Source organism: Struthio camelus, chromosome 7 (genome assembly GCF_040807025.1).
Source record: "Struthio camelus isolate bStrCam1 chromosome 7, bStrCam1.hap1, whole genome shotgun sequence".
NCBI lineage: Eukaryota > Metazoa > Chordata > Aves > Struthioniformes > Struthionidae > Struthio > Struthio camelus.
The window spans coordinates 4,525,541-4,542,563 of NC_090948.1; the positions used below are offsets into that span (position 1 = coordinate 4,525,541).

Below are 17,023 nucleotides of genomic sequence, written 5' to 3' on the forward strand. Positions count from 1 at the left end.
TTAGTGCTCAGCAGCATATTCTCAAATATTGTCCTTAAATATAGCAATTTGGTTTTTGACTGCATATTACAAGATAAGTGTGTTATGCTCTTTGGATCATGCAAATGGTGTTTTTGTTTGTTTGCATTAACCGCAAGGCAAGAAAATAGTGAAACAGGATTAGAGGAGTGATTTGGGAAAAAAACACTGGTTTTGATAATCAGATTAGAATTGCAATCTGTCTGCTTTTAAACAGGAATGAGTTTGTCAGAGGGGATGCTAGGAGATGAGGAGCTGGGCAGCTGTCAGTGGTCAAGTCAGCGCAGCGCCGTAAGAGCCTTGCTTTGCAGTTTGCTCTTTAATATGCGCTCCTAACTGTGCAGCCCTTACTTGGCTTTTACTGCCTAAAACTACCTGAGAAATAGGTAAGGATCAGGAGGCAACGTGGGGCCCTCAGGATGTCTGCGCGGAGAGCTTGCCCCTTCCTCCCAGGCAACTCTCGGCCTTGTTTTTTCCCCGAAGGGTCCTTGGTGGGCTGGGAATTGGGGAGTGGGTGAGGTGGGATGGGGGTGTCCCTGGGGTCTTCACACAGCTAATGATACAGATGTGGCTTTTTCTGTGGGAAATGAGCTCTGAAGTGGTCTGCAGGCCAGGGCTTGTGTGAGGTTAGCTCTGGGGCCGTAACGAGTCCTTGTTTCAAAGCCTCGGTGTCTTCCTTACAGGGGACGCGAGTTCCCTTTCCTAAAAGGAGAGTTCAGAGGGAACTTCGCAAGCTGAAGGGCAGACTGCTTTCAGACGTCTCTCCTCCGCCTCTTGCGCGCGGTCCTGGTTTAACTGCACACAACGAGTGCGGAGTTCGGCCCGTTATTTACTGCAGAGCGGTGAACGTACGATCGGCGCTTCCAGCAGCTGGTGGGGGCGCCTACCGCGTGAAACGCCTTTGAGGCCATCGGACGCAATGGAGCGTGAGCCAAGTCTCAGGGCCCCGGATACATACTGCCCTTAAGGAACCAACGGGACGGGGAGGGCAGCTTCCTTCAGTGTTTGAACGCCGTTTAAGCTCCAGGTCGCCGGCTTTCATCCTTTGGCTAGCGCAGCTGCGTTTCGGCACTGCCAGCGTGCAGCTCTCCGGCTTGCGAAAACGCTCTAAAACTCTCTGTTTCTTCCTTGTGTGCGCAGGGAGTTGACCGCGTTTGGAAACCCTCGCTGCCCGGCCGTCCTGCGAGGAGGGGGCAGATGGGCGCTGCTTCCGCCGCGCGTCTCCTGGCGGAAGATGCGCTGAAGCAGGAGCGTCGGCAGACCATGGCTGGCTGCGACCTTTGCCTGGGCTCTCGTGGAGGCCCGCGCGCGACCGCGTTACCATGGTGACGCTCTTAACCAAAACTCGGGAAAACAAAGGTGCTGACTCCGTAACATGCAGGACTGAGCTGGTAAGCTTTGTGAAATCTTGGTTCAAAACGCTTCTGCTGTCGATAGCTTTGCTGTAGCTTTAGAGTATGTATTTTGTTGTGTATGGCAGGGCCAGATCTGTAGTCTGTGTGTTTGGTGGGTTTTTTTTTTTTTTTTTTTTTTTTTTAATACTGGGCCACATTAATACGCACGGAGCAGGCAATTAGTGAACGACCGGAGTGCTGCGGCTTTGGCGTACGCCAACGTCAGTAAGCAGGCGAGCGAATAAACAGCAGGAAAACGAGTGTCAGCCCCGCGAACAGCGCGGGTTCGGAGCCGCTTTACCGGCGGTGAACAGGCGCTCGTCGTTCCTAGGGGGGCGAGCCAGCGGCGAGCGGGGCGGCCGAGGTCGGGGCTGCGCTCCTTCACGGTTTGGCTGGCAGCCTGGAGGCGGCCGAGCGCGAAGGAGTTGGGCCGCAAGGCTCTTCCTCGCGAGAGGCGTTGCCGGCCCCCAGAGAAGGGCCTTCGGCAGCACGGCAGGAAGCAGCTAGCAGCGTTAGGCCGTAAACGGGCGTTTTGAGCGTAAGAGAAATCTGGACGCTGGCCCTCACGGGCGGCTCGTGCCTCCCTGCCTTCCCCGGCTCTCCCGAAGCACCCCCCAAAAAACCCCAAAAGTGGTTCTGAGCTCCAGGTTGGGGTGGTGGTTTTGGGGGGGGGAGGGGGGGACTTATAGCCTGGTGACACCACGCCGGTGGACCGGGAGCAGCAGAAAGGGGCTGTCGCGCCGGCGGGCGATCGGTGGATCTGGCCACGCACCAGAGACGGCGAGAGTTTTCCCGTTGACTTCGTGGGAAAGGGCCGAAGGGCAGAATTGAAAGGAAAGGGCGTCGAGCCGCAGGACAGCGTCACCTCCCAAAGAGCCGAGGGCCAGCTGGGTGTTTTACTTCCCAATTTGGCACGAGGCTAAAAATCTGACAAGACAGTCGTTAGGCTCCATATAGGGCACGTGTCATTTAAAGCTGTTTCTCTCCCTTCCTCGCTCGCGGGCAGCGGCTCTTGTCCCCAGACGCTGCCGGCCGCTCTTTGGGACGGGTGCGGAGACGCAGGCTGGCAAAAACGCTGCCTTTTCTGGGCTTCGCTCCCTTTTCGCGTTGGCTCCAATCTGGCCGCTCTTTTGAGACAGCCGCTTGTCGTCTCTCTCCCCTGGGCCGTTTTAGGTGCCTTTCAGCCTCTCCACCTGAAGCAAGGGGCGGCACGCTCCAAAAAAGGGGACCGGCCTTTCGTTGCCGTTTTCCCCGTCCGCCCAAATGGCTGTGCGCTGCCTCCCCGTCCCTTTGTATTTGAGTGCAGTATGCACAGTGTTGCGCGTACGCAGCGGCGTCGCTTGGTTGGGTCGCTCTTCACGCTCGCTGTCAGCAGCTGGTAGGTTATTATTGGTATTAAGCGAGTGGGCAGCATGTAAAACGCGGATCAGGCAAGAAGGTGTGAGTGTTATTGCTTGGTGCCAGAGAAAATACAACCACAGCAGCGTAGACCTGCTGTGGAATTTGTGCTGGTGCTTTCCTTGGATTAAGTGAAGCCTCGTTCAAATGGGACGAATTTGCCAGGACAGACGTTTCAGAAGCAGAATATGGACATTTTGGGGGCCGACAAAAGAACAATTAGTATGAAAGTGTGTTTTTACAGACATAGCTGAAATGGCATGTAGCTGCAGATGACGTTTTGATTTATTATGTATAAAACTGTCCGTGCCCATGTTTAGAAGTCTGATGATTTCTCTTACACTGTCAAGAAGAAAATTCTTGGAAAAAGAGTGTAAAAAGCAACTGGAGCTATTTTGCACCCATGTAGTAGTAAGTTTTCCTATTTTTAGTGCAAATTAAAACAATGTGAAGGCAGCAATCCTTAGAAGCGGTGCTGGGATAAGAAGGCCCTGCTTTAGAAACATGCTATACGTTTTAAAAAAACAAATAGCCGCTTTGTATCTGGATGGGAGGCCTCTTAATGGGCTTGGCCGGGCTTCAAATACCCCTGCTGCTTCTTCCCGGCCCGCTTCCGAGTTACTGCTGCGCAGCAGCTCCGGGTTTAGTTTCGCCAGTGTTTTGGGTCCCGGGGCTGGGGACCTGCCACGAGGAAGGACGGGTGGCAGGAGAGATGATTTGCAAGCTTGGGCCGTGCCGCTGGCTGTCCGCAGCGTTTAATTAGACTCGAGCTCGCCCAGGCGCAAGGCCGTGCCCGGCGGTGCTTTGGGCTGGCCCCAGCCGCCTCGGCGCGGCGAGCCCGGTTCCCGCGCCCGGTTCCCACGGGCGCTCCGGGTGGCACGGCCTCGCCGAGGCCGGCCGGCGCGGGGTGATGGCTGATGAACTGGTCCAGTCTGCGAGAAGTGAATAGTTTTTCTGGTTGTTTTCAGCACACTCCAAAGATGAGTCAAGGACCTACCCTCTTCTCTTGTGGAATTATGGGTGAGTAGCAGAAACTTCTGTCAATATTTACTTCTCCTCCGCTCCAGTCGCCCTCAGCAACGCGCAGGAGGGTTTGTTGCGCTGGTGCAAACGCTCCCTCCGGGAGCGATTCCCTGCAAGCCCCCGGCACTTTTTGCTGTCTCTTGCGGTGCGGCCGTCGTACCCGGCCGGCACGTGCTTCTCCCGCCGGCCGCGCCGCACGGCCGGCCCTCCGGCGGCGCAGCTTCGTCTCGGGCACTGCCATCTACTTAGTCATCCACATCCCTTCTGCTTTACATCACGTGTCCTACCCCGGGACAGCGGCCAGGGACTCGGTGCCTACGGCTGTCGGAGCCGCGGCCGAGCGGCGCGGTCCGTCTGCCGAAGCGGTCCCGCCGGTGGTGTCCCAAAGCCCAGACGGGGGCGTTTGCACGCAGGAAGTCATCAAATGTTGGCTGTCACACCCCCACCACCGTCCTTCCAGATGTGGTTTTCCTGCCCTGCTGCAATTGCTAAGTGAATTGCTTATCTCCTTTTTTTTTTTTCTTTTTTTTTTTTTCCCTCCATGCTTTGATATGTCTGCTTATTTTTACAGTAACTCATGCAGCTGCAGTTATAAGCATTTTGGGCCAGAGATTATGTTTTTCATGTGTTTGAGTATCCAGCCCAGGACTCTGGCTCCCAAGTGTTTGCGCAATGCATGTAATAAATATTAATATTATCACTAAAATATTCTACCACTTAGCATAATGTGTCTGGACAAGCCTCAAACAATAGGGGAAATGTCTTTTTTTGCCTTTGACAATAACATAAACTGTGGTATATGATGTTTAATACTTTCTGTATTGGCTTGCTCTCACTTTTTATGCTGAACAACCACTGAAACTGTTGGGAGATTGGTACGTTGGCTGCTGATGCTGAAAAAACTGATAATACCGGAGGATGTGCCATTATACTGCGTCCCCTGGGCTTGGCAGCGGGGAGCCAGTCGCTAGCCTAAGCCTCAAAACCCAGTTAAAATTGCAGGTCGAGTTTGAGCCAAGCTACTTGGCGCGAAAGCCGGTGCTCGGCGGACAAAGAGGCTGCCCGTCCTTCGTGGACGCGCCTCTCGTTAGCGTTAACGGGAGCGGAGCACGTGCGTTGAAGGCAGAGATTTCCCAACGCGCTGACAGATAGCTGGAGACTTGGGGGCGGGGGGGAGGAGAGGATGCAAAGTGTTTTGATTTTTTTTTTTTTTTCCAAAGGAAAACGATCCATAAACGAGCCTCTCCAGGCTCCAGTCCGCTCCCGACTCTCCCCTGCTTTAAGGCGAACGGCGGGCTACCGTTGCCGGTGAATGCCCTACGGGGTCCTCCGGCAGCTTCGTGGCGGGGAAAAGTCCTGAAAACCACCTCGAAGGGACAAAGACTAAGCCACGTTTCACGTGCAGCGCTCTCGTAAGGTGTCGAACACCGGGAGAATCTGGATAGGATTATCCTGTTGTAGGATATAGTAGTAATTCGGTCTTCGAGCAAATGCTCTTAGAGACTTGATACGTCACAAGATGCAGTGTTAGATCCACTTTTCCAGGTGATCTAAATAATCTCTGGGTTTTTCGATTCGTAAGAAATACCCTGCCAATGTGATGATAATATTACTATTACTAAAAAGATTGGGATTTTTATCTTTATATAGCCATAGCTTTGCTGGGAAGAAGATTAAAGATGAAACGTGTGAAAACTGTAAACTCAACAATTTCTTTTTCCCTTTCTCCTTGATGGCCCCCTTGAAACACCTGGCAGTGTAAGAACTGTCTGATTATTGAATAGATTTTTCCTGGTCTCGCTTTCCTTTCCCCGCTGTCTCCGATACATGCTCCCAGGGAAAACGGCAGTGGCTGTGCTAGGGGAAGGAGCCAGCTTCTGAGAAAGCTTGGCTATTACTTCTGACTTGCCCTACTGGAAAATTTTCATTCTTTGGGTGGACGGCAGTAGAAAATCCACGAAACTTTAGCAATGAATTGCTAGCACCAGCTAACTTTTCTCTAGCAGAGCCGTGAGGCGCACTCCGCATCTCAGTCGGCAGGAGCAGGCACTGCGCGAGTGCCGCCCCGTCTGAGACAGCCGGCGGATGCACGGCGGCAGCCGCAATCTCGAGTTCGCTCTGTAAGCGAAACATTGCCCTTGATCCAAACTCCAGCCAGCCATTTACTGCGATCGCTGCAGGACGGTCGCCAGCGTAATTACGCCGCTCTCGGGATCGGAGTCCCGGCGCGGCAGGCGGGATGCGAGCAGCTCTCGGCGGGGAAAAGTCTGCGAGCGCCCGAAGGTGCCGCTGGGCGATGGGTCAGAACGGTGCGGTACGGCGGCAGGGAAAATGGGTGTGATTGAGCCCGTGCGAGCGGAGCCGGAGCGAGGCCGGACTCGCCCCGGCCCGCGGGGCGAGCGTGCCCGCCGGCGCCCGCCGCCTCGGGTCGCGCGGCTCTGCCTCCCGCCTGCGAGCGATGCTCGCCCTGCGTAAGCGCGGGAGGAGAGCCCGGAAGCCAGCAGAAAGGGCAGTGCTTGTAAGCGCTCCCAAAGAGAGAGGTCGTTTCAGGTGTTGCTCTTTAGCTGCGTGCAAGATAATTTTCACCCGCAGCCAGTTCTTAAACGGTGCCGTTAGCCTGCTTGGGGTGATGCATTTCCTCCCCCCCCCCCCACCCATACACATTGCATACAAGAAGTTTGTAATGTCATCAATCAGTTTTCCTTAAAGGTCATTTTTTGGAGAGGCCATCAGTGTGGGCAGTGCCTTTCTGCATGTTTAAGCACGGTCTGTCAACCCACGAAGAGAAAACGCCGCGCAGAAAAACGAGACGGCGCTTAGCTCCACTGAAACTGGGAGACCTTGTTAGAGGAAGACCCGCGCACGTTTTCCCATAAAGGTGGGGAATTTCCCTCCTAAATAAAGACTATGGGTGCAGAGAGCACACAGACCACAAGCCCTGGTGTTGCGTTTGTTCTCAAGTGGTGCAGATTTGGGGGCTGTTGTTTTCGTTTCCCATTGAAGCATAGCCACATGCATCATCTTTTAATCTTATTTGTGAAATAGGAAAGCAGGAGAGCTGTAAGGCTCTATGTCCCTGCCATCAGCTAATTACAGCCATTAAATTTGTTCCACATTTAGAAATCATCTCTTGAACATAAACAGGGGACAGTGGAAAACGCAGACTGCCTTTTCCCCGGTGCACAGAGATCAACAGACAAAAATTCAAGTTGAACAACATGTGAAAAAGGGAGTTAGATGTACACATGCATGAAAAGAAATGTTTGGGTTTGGATCCAAACAGAATTTATTTGCCAAAAAGGAGGAAAAAATTGATTGAAACCCGTAATTACTTTACAAGTCGCTGTAATAAATTATGTATGAATGTAAATTATTTCACAGGAGAAGAACGTAGGGGAAACTTGAGCAGAAGGATCATGCATTATGTATAAAAAGGAACTGTAAAAATATTATAGCAGCACATTTGTGTCGTTATAGCTAAAGTTGTGTCAGCATTTTGATTTTACACCCTTCTTTTCTGTGGTTATGAACGTGGTTGTCCAAGCTTACTCTGTCATCAGGGGAGCGCATCCCTGTTGCAGTAACTTGCAAAGCCTGTGCCCGTCCTGGAGCTGCGGAGATCTGCAAATGTCCTCCTGGACTTGAGATTTTCTTTGGGGTACGGTGACCCCCAGTCAGGTTAGTTAGTTCTATTTTTCGTCCCTCGGGTGAAATTTCACAGGCCGTCAGTGACTGGTGATTATGCACAACCTTGAACGCGGGCGGGCTCCTGGTGCATGAGAGGGACCTGCAGTATCTGTGTGTTGCTTGTGCAGAATTTGGATCTCAGAATTTGGAAATGGATGGGTGAAGCTCCCAAGTGCGGAGGCGACTCGCTGTGCAAAGATCTCCAGCTCTTAACGGCGCTTCGAGGATGATGCCCGCCTCGCCTCTTCGGTTTTAGGATGTAGCTTCCGCTGGTGCAGACTCAGCCTTCAGACATTGACCCCAGATCCCATGGCGATGGGCTGGAGTTGCAGCCGTGCAAAGGAGTGCTGCATGTGACCCGGCGGCGAGCGGGAGCCACGGAGGGGAGCCAGACGCCCAGCTCCTCCGGAGGAAGCCCCAGTGCCGCGGGACCAGGGCTTGAGTCCAGCGCTGAGAGAGACTCCTCCGAAAGCGGGAGGCTTTACACTATTTCCTTTGAGGACTCGAACAACCAAGAAGAACCAAGAACAACCAAGAAGAACCTCTTTAACCAGGGAGAAGAGCCCCACGCTCAGCGTTTTTATAGTACTTTTATTGTGGATGTTCTTCCGTCGTTCCCAGCTGGGCAAGCCAGTGTCTCCTGCGAAGTGGTTTGCTTTTGAACCGAGGCGTTCTCAGGGCGAGTTGTATCCTGGAACAAATTACTGCCTCTGGGTAAACCAAACTGAGGGCTGTAATTTAAGAAAATTAATACATGCTTAACTAAGGCAATATTAATGGCCCCACTGCAATTATTGTTATCAGCGTTCTCAGGATGTGAATCTTAGCCTTAAAAAATTGAACAGAAAGCCACTCATTTTTCCTCGTAAGCCTTTCCCGAGTCACTTAATTACACCCTCAACCCCTACGATATCCCCTTTTTCAATCTACTATTCCCGTAGGTTCAGGGTGACTGCCTTTTTCGCATCGAGGGCCGGGGTGGCGGGTACCGCCTCTGCGTGAGCATGTACCTCCGTCCTGCTAAACAAGCCGCTTCCCAGGGCACGCGCTAAACACAAAGGAAAAAGCAAATAGCCCAAAGTTGTCGCCGAAGGTAATGGTGCGCTCAAGATTTTCTTTTTAATTTTTCAAAGATTTATAGCTGTTTGTGCAGAAGTAATGTCGAAAGAGGAAGGTATCCTGTATCCTCTCGTACAAGCTCACCAAGGCCTTTTGTAAAACGTGACGTCGAGGGCCCAAGGGTCGTGGCAGCTTGCCATAAAAAATTAGCTTCTATTTCTGGTTCTTTTGTCTGGTGACCTGACCCAAGAAATCTCTCTGCTGGCAGCATAACAAGGGGGGGGAAATAATAAAGATCTAAACATAGATGTGATTGTTTAGCATGGATTTCTCACTTTTCATTGTGTCCGTTAAAACGAGGACAGCAATAGTTAAAATAGAATGCAATTAATAACGGCAGGGCCAGGCTCTGTTTGCGGACGTAGCTGTGGCGGTGGTAGCCGTTTACAGAGAGAAACGGTAAAACTGGCCAGGAGTAGTTGAAGGGGCATCAGCTTACAGAGGCCCCAGATTTGACCTTCTGACTTGAACCGAGTGTTCGGCGGTGGGAAGTCTTCTGTACGACTGCTTCTTTCCTATTTTGCTAGTGCCTACAGCTGTAGGATGACTACTTCTCTTAATACTTCATTCAACTGCCTGAGTAAAGAAAAGAAAACCCTAAAAAATATTGCACTATTTAGATACGATCACAGGAAACTTTGCAGCAACGGAGAGCTAATACGTTTCACCTCCCTTTGCGGCAGCAGGCTACAAATGCTATTGACGGGGCAGCTCCGTTAGGTGATGACTTTTCTCCACCGCAGCGGTGCATGGTGCAGTCCTGCCATGGTTTTCCTGTCGAGTGCTACTGGCATGTTTGTACAGAGCCCTGTTAGCCTTCGCCGCCTATGGCAAGCGGCCAGGCCTTGATGATACTCTGCTTTTTTCTTTTATGGTCAGTGGGGCCATGTGCAAGAATGAGATCATCATGCTCAATCCTCTCCTTTTACGCGGTCAGCAGTGAGATTTCGGAGTACGGCTGTAGCCTGGTGTGCGGGCTGCCAGCAGCTCGCTGCCCGTAGCCGTAGATGTTTCGGACACGGTCGCGAGCCATGGGCGTGGGAGGCGCACGTTTGTCAAAACCCCGGCACTGCAAAACCCTTATGATGAAGTTAATACCTGTATGGCGCCCCTCAAAACCGTGCAAAGGCTCGCCCTGGCTTTTGTTGTGGAAATTGGAGATTTAGGTGCTTCACGTGAGGTCCTTTACGCTCACTGTTTTTATCACGCCGTGTTGGTTACCGCAGCTGGCTCTGCCCCTTGGAACGTGTGCTCTAGATGACTTCTCCGAATCCATCCCAGTTCCACTTTCTGCGGTTAAATCAGGTTACAGGCAGAAGAAACACATTTATTGGGTAGTCTAATAATATCCCTTCTTAAACTGCTAGAGGTTTATTGCTATCTTAGCGCTTATTATATGCACTAGCTTTGAATAGACAGAGTCCTTGGGATAAACTTAGCAGAGAGAAAGTTTTACCGACTTCAGTGGTGCCATGTTGTTTTGGCCTTTAGCGCTGCAGAGAGCAGGGCAGCGTGATGGGTGCAAGGACGGCCTTTGGTTCCTGTAGGCTCTGATGACCTCGTTTGCACTTCCGCGCTACAACAGGTCATTCAGTGCCTGGGGTGTGCTCCCCTTTCTGCTGGGACCGTCCCCACGGCTCTCTCGGACCTTCTCTCTGGCGTTTGCTCCCTTTCCCTCGCTGCCGAATGCTCCCCAGCAAGAGGCACAGAGGCAGTGCAGCCTCTGTATTTGGGAATAAGTACCCCAGGATCCGTCTTGCTTGTGCTACAATTACAGGGTTTTGGTAAACCTCTCAGGCAGTCGTTGACTGTAGAGGCCAGGACTGAACAGAGGCATCTGAGGCATGATTTATCAGAGATAAAGCAATGATGACCGTGTCATTTTATACTGCTAAATTCCCCTTAGCTAGTACAATTTGGATATTCAAAGGCATATTTTTATCTGCTTCTAGCAGTCCTGCTTCTGCTGAGATTATCATTTTGTCTCTCTCTCCATCTATGCTACAGCAACCATTTGGCTGGCAGTTTGGAAAACCATATTCCAAGACTTAATTAATTTGTGCTGGAAAATGTCCCATATGCTAGTCTTTGTTTATGGACATAGAAAACGAATCATAGAATTAATTAATGCTAATGTGTGTACATGTGTGTTTTTATCATTTCTAAACTAGAAAATGACAGATGGAGAGATCTCAGCAGGAAGTATCCACTTCAGATTGAGCAGCCGAGCACCAACATCTGGGACTGCCTGTCCGATAAAAGCGAGGAAGGCTCTATCTGGCAAAGGGAGGCAGTGAACACGTGCTCAGTGACCAACTTGATCAAGGACCTCAGTCTCAGCGACCACAACGGCAACCCATCAGCACCCCCCAGCAAGCGCCAGTGTAGGTCACTCTCTTTTTCAGATGAAATGTCTAGCTGCAGGACGTCATGGAGACCTCTAGGGTCAAAGGTTTGGACTCCGGTAGAAAAACGGCGGTGTTACAGTGGAGGAAGCGTACAGCGCTACTCTAATGGCTTTACCACCATGCAGAGGAGTTCAAGTTTTAGCCTACCTTCAAGGTCAAACACACTGTCCTCGTCCTACGACCATTCTGGATTTAGTAGCAGATTGGGGTGTCAGCCAAGCCAAGGGATGAGGAAGTCGGCTACCTATGGACACGGAGGCGACATCTGGGGTCACGATCATGGCTTGGGAGAGGGTGGCAGAGTCGACATGCAGCGGTCCCTCTCCTGCTCCCATGATCCCTTCTCCTCCTCAGAGTACTGTCCGCCCTCAGCCAACAGCACACCTGCCTCAACGCCAGAGCTGATGAGACGCTCCCACGGGCTCTCCCGGAGCCGATCTCAGCCGTGTGTCCTTAATGACAAAAAGGTTGGAGTCAAGCGGCGAAGGCCTGAGGAGGTTCAGGAGCAAAGGCCTTCACTGGACCTCGCCAAGATGACCCAGGTAAGAGCTAAGGGTGTCACTCGTGCAAATAGGGGCACCTCAGATGTTTACCCAACACGTCTTTACAGGTAGGCAAAACGTAGCCCTCTGAACAGACAACGCTCACAAAGTACTGTTATTCAGAAAGCAGAAGTCTCAGCTTTGTTTCCATTTAGGCTAAAATCCTTCATCAGAGGTCTGAGGGGCATCTATTTTATGCAAAGTGAAACAGTTGTTATGGGGAAAGACACTCCTTTTACTGGAGCAGAAAATCAATTCCCCTCCAAATGGGTTTGCAATTAGAGTCTTTATTAAATTCCTTTGTTTCTTTTCCGCACTAATTTTTGCACACCGAGTCCACCATGCCATTGTTTCCTCCTGGTATGTATTTCGAGCAGAAATATTTTAAAGGCCACGTTTGGAGTTCAGGAGAGAGGAACCCTGAGCCTGCCTTGCCAAGCCGAAGACAGCAGCCCCAGGTATCTAACGTTCACTCTGTCAGCAGCTCACTTCTTACTACTTTGGGCTTTTCTTACTCTTAGCCTCTGTAATTTTCCACTCTGGAGATGTTATCATGTTTCATTTTCAGTTGCAAACATAGAGCAAACCCTCCCTCTTCAATCTGCAGCGCAAATCCAGATAACAGATCTGAAGTGAGAATCTGAGAGGATTTTGCTCTGCAGTCCTCTTCCTGCAAGACCAGATTATTGGACTTCAAAAACGTGTGAGCGAGAGCCAGAATGAAAGGCTGCATCAAAGGACAGTGCAAGAAGCATTTTCATTCTGCACTCATAAAATTTTTCTATAGCCAGTTTTATGATTCAACATTTCTCACGTCAACAATTTACAATCATAAACGCAATGACAACAGCAGCTTTGTGTGGTACAGAGATAAATTTGGGTCTAAAGATCCCATGGCTCCAGTTGCAAGAGCAGGGTATTAACCTTGCTCTCCTGGCCTAAATCCAGGTTGGGTTATTATGTTCCGCCTGCCAAAAAATTTCCCCTGAAGTTTCATTTCTGTACAGCCGTCGTCTTCACTTTCTGTGGCGCGGTGTTGCTGCGGAGCAGCTGCTGCGTTTCTTCCCGGGGTGACGGTTTCGGGGGCGTTTGAAGTGATTTGCTTTATGTACTTTGTACGGCCACTTATTGCGCTGGCAAAGTCTGCCGGGGTTCGCCAGATGAAAGGTGTTCCAGTAAGCTCAGTTTTGTTGTTCGTAATAAAACTACTGACAACACTTAATCAGGTGAGGTTGAAGAACAGAGCCTTGGATTTTCTCTTCTTGCCTTTCCTGAATGCGATGACATCTGAGGCTATAAATTCAGTTTTTCCTTCTTACAAGAATGTGCTATTTTATGACATTTTATGCTTGGCAGCTCAATGGGTGTTTGAATGAGTTCATTTGTGTTGGAGGAAGCGATTAGTTTTTCTTCCTCCAGAGGAGCTTAAAAGATAAAAAGGGTCAGAAAACTACATATTTGGGTGATTGCAGGGGAAAAATTCAGGGCACTGCAGTCGTCTTTTGATAAACCATGCCAGTAACGTTTAATACGCTAAGCTTGTTTTATTAGCTAATAAGCTGGATAGGCAGTAAAAACAACTTACATGTGTTATTACATTTTACTAGCCACAAGTTGGAATAACACAATTGGCATCACTGAAGGCCTTTTCATTTCCTCGCATCGGTGGAAACATTTTAAAAATACATGGCGGCCTTGGTTTGCGCCTGCCTACGTAGACTGCTTCGTCTCCTCCGGGTGCTTCTCCAAGGCATGGCGCGAGCGGAGGTGGAAGGGGCTGCGTGCTTGCCCTCCCCGCCGCCTGCATCCGTCTCGCTCGGGGCAGCGCCAGCCTGCAGAGCCCGGTGGGCTAACTTCTGTGGGATGCGCGTAATTTCCTTTGCCCGAGGTTTCCAATGCTTCTGCAGCTCTGGCTCTTTCCATAGCTGAAGAAGGCTTAGGAACATCCTTTCCTTATGGTTTTCCTAATACTTCACCTCTGTTGATCAGAAATACGGTGCATTTTCTTATTAAAAAAATAAAACGCAGGTCCTTAATACATCCCCCAAGGCTGTCTGAGGAAGCAGTGTTTCCCAAGGGGGAATAAGCAGAGAAATACTTCTTGGACTCTGATGGTGCGTGAAAATTAGAGAAACACTTTGCCTGAGTCATTGCACGCAGAACCCCTCTGGTAGGGGCTGATAGTAAACGCCCTTTCTGTACACTTACATATAGACATAAAAGGCTAAAGGGAGGCTTCGATATTTTGTTGTTTTATAATGACCAGTGAGTGTATTCCTCCTGTTGGTCTTTTCATACCGCAGTCAGTATTACAGTCTGCGGGACGTGGTAGGCAAGCCAGAGCTAGCAGAAAAATAAGCCAATACAGATATATTTCTACGCTGCTCCTCTTTAAAACTCTAGCTGTATCTTTGTGCGATGTCCCTCAGGGCCACAGAGGAGTGTAACAGCCAGGCTGGAAACGACGGGGATGTCAGGCGGCCGGGAGCCGGACAACGCGGCCAGGGCTGCCCGGCCGGGTGGCCGCCTCTGCATGGCCCTGCGGCCCCCTTGGGCGGTCTTGCCATCTGCGGGCAGCGAACCAAGTCAATTAGTCCCAAATCGTTATCAAAGCCATGGAGAGCCCAGCGTGGTCAAATGATGTGAGGGCGCCTTCGGGAACTGCAGGCTGCATGTAATTGTAATTATAATCACTCCGTTTTGGGGGAGAAGTTGCTCTGAAGCGATGCAGAGCATCAGACGTGCTCCCCCAAGTCGCATGGAAAGCTGCTGCGCTGCTTGTTCCCAAACAGATCCTTGCTTTAAAGCCAGCTGATGAAAGAAAAGGCTTTTGGCTGCCCGCTCTCTGCGTTTAGCTGCAGCACCCTGCGAGATGACTCACCGTGCTCTATACATAGCCAGCCTTCAGCCCATCGGTTATTTATAGCAGCAGCTTTCTGCAGGCCCACAAGCACGATCAGTATTTTTTTCTGCTGCCGCCTTTGCTGCCTCGCGCCGATGACTGCGGCGGCTCGGTAGCCCCGGTAATACCGCGCGGAGGTGGCGGGAGGTCACCCGCAGGCTTGGCGCACGGGCCGACAAGGCAGGCGAAGGGGAGGAAGGCTGCCGTGTGGCCAAATCCAGTCCAACAGCTTGGCCCGCATAGCCTGGTCGCGCCTGTGCCAGCGGGAAGCTGGGCTCAGTTGCCCAGCAGGGCGCTTGCTTGCTTTGACCAGTGGTTTGATCTGCAAGGTTGAGCACGTCCCAAACATCTGACCGTTCAAGCAGCTCAGCCTCTTCAAGAGTTGCTGAAGGCCCTCATTGAGCATTAGCAGGAAGGTGCTCCAGACCCTTCAGGATTAGACCAAAGTGCTGAATCCGTTGCAAAGCCTCTGGATGATGGATTACTCCATGTGTGCCCCAGCTGCATCTGCTCGAATACTTACTGGTGAACAAAGGGGAAAGATAAAAGGAACTGTACTATTTTTATGCCCGTAGCTATTTGGAGAGCCTGCAGGATGGCTACCATCGCAGAGCGGGGCTTGTGCCATTGTAAGAGGAGCAAGCAATGGTCTCTGCAAATCCTGGGGGGACAACAAGCTGCAGGATTGGAAGTTGGTAGGAAAACCAAGCAATAAGGAGCACAACCCACTTAAAAAACACAGAGCTAATTGCATTTGCAGCCCTTGGAAATCCCAGGGACTGCGAGGGCTATGTTCATGTAAAAACTGGGAAAGGCAGCGTCAAGAGATGAAAATGCTATTTAAAAAAAAAAAATTATTACTCCTGTTGCAGTTTTCCTGGGTATGAGAGCTTTGAGCCATTGATGTTTGTACAGATTGGAAGAAAAAAACCTTGTAGCTCCCGTTTGGACACAGGAAGGAGCGAGCGCGGGCGGGAAAGGGCAGCGCAGCAGCTCGTCGCAGTCTGCGCAGGGATCTGGGCTGCAAGTAGCAGCTTTGCAAATTGAACCAAGGAGCTTGTCTTTGAAAACGCCAATAAAGCAGTTTTTTCGACAGCCCCTTGCAACTTTCTGCTCTTTAATTGTGGGTCTTTGCAAACGAAGGGCCCGAAGAGGGCGAAGCCTCGGAGGCGGCGTGGCCGGGAACGCAGAGCTCCCTCGGCAGCGGGAAACGAATCCGGGGAATAAAAGGCTCGAGGAAGGGCACTGAAAGGCTGTTTTGTAGCTGCTCTTCCAGCCGGCCCACCCTTCGCTTCACACTCAATGCCTGCTAACGCAGATCACTTTATCTCATCCGCTGTTTTCGCGGCGAGGTCCGTCTGCGCTGCGCGAGGCTTCGCAGGCACGGCCCGCGGCTGCTCGCTCGGCTCGGCGCTTGGTTCCCCGGGGAGCGGGACCCGTGCGGGACCTCCCGCTGGGATTGTGTCTTGCATCTCTTAGCCCAGTCCTGCAGGTTAACTTCAGCCCTAGCAAAACGAGGATGCAGAGTGCCAAATCTGCAAGGAGCTCTGGCCTCTGGTGGCTCTCCCCCGGCTTCCCCTCTCCAGCTGGGACCCTGCGGAGGAGGGCGGTTTGCAAAACCGAAATTCTGCCCGGCTTGGAATGGGCGGCGAAACTCCCTTTGCCTGCGCTGGGCTGGTTTCACTTCTGGTTTGCGTGGTGGAAACAGCAGCGACTGGTAGGTTGCCCACAGGGTATGAGTGCATCCCCTCCGTTCCTGCTGTGCTGATGCGAGTGTGACATTCATTGCCGTCATCCCAGGAGGGGAACCCCCCCCACAGAAAGTAAAATCAGCCCCCAGTTGTTTCCGTGCCTGGCTTCTAAGTCAACAGACTTGTTCTTGCAGGGGAAAGAGTCACATAGGACAGCAGTTCAGGTGTTGCAGACAGTGTGGTGCACGTGGATATGTTCTGCTAGGGCTTTCAGCACTGCGCCATCAAGACTTCAGCGAGACAGGTAGGCCTCTCCTGCAGACCTCTCGCAGGGATGCATGCCCGGGTGCAGGTGAGGCGAGCTGGGAGTGCCCCCCTCCAGCGCCAGCCCAAGCCGCCACTGCCCTGGGGCTGTCTACTAGAAGGGGCCATGGGGCTGCTGGGGAGCTCATGGAGAGCAAAACACCTCCAAGGACACTGTTCTGCCCCAGAAAGGGAGGAAAGAAAGAAACGCTGTCCTGGCCCTGAAGTGCTTCCAGACTCTGCATGTGTGTGGGAAGAACCTGGACACATGCTCCTTTAGTTGTCTAAGACTGCCAGCAAATTTAGCGCTCGGTTTTGGCTGCGGAGGAACTGTAAGTGCTTTTGTTCTTGCAGCTGCAACAGCAGCAGCCTCTCAGCAGAGTTTTCCTTCCTCACGTTTTGTTTTCTAGCAGTGCCCTATCCCTGATATCATACAGTCTGGGACACCTAATGGTGCAGGAGCACAGAGCCCAATTTATTGTAAGAAAAGCATCTTGCAGTGGAGCGAAGGCTGTGGGACTGACGGCAGCCCCAGCGG

General features: G+C 51.6%; 1 protein-coding gene across 7 annotated transcripts in view; it reads left to right on the top strand.

Annotated features, from left to right (window-relative positions):
- The window catches only part of FAM53B (family with sequence similarity 53 member B), a 68,991-nt gene that overhangs the window by 20,989 nt on the left and 30,979 nt on the right, over positions 1-17,023 (top strand). For 4 of the 7 annotated variants that reach the window (XM_068951481.1, XM_068951480.1, XM_068951477.1 and 1 more), the window contains exons 2-5: positions 1,159-1,409; positions 3,779-3,830; positions 10,811-11,589; positions 11,925-12,047. In XM_068951481.1, the coding sequence (XP_068807582.1) occupies positions 1,341-1,409; positions 3,779-3,830; positions 10,811-11,589; positions 11,925-12,047 (1,023 nt within the window). In that variant the 5' untranslated portion in view covers positions 1,159-1,340. Of the gene's footprint in view, positions 1-725; positions 1,046-1,158; positions 1,410-3,778; positions 3,831-10,810; positions 11,590-11,924; positions 12,048-17,023 lie in introns of those variants that run through there. The other 3 variants (XM_068951479.1, XM_068951483.1, XM_068951484.1) reach the window with 3 other exon arrangements.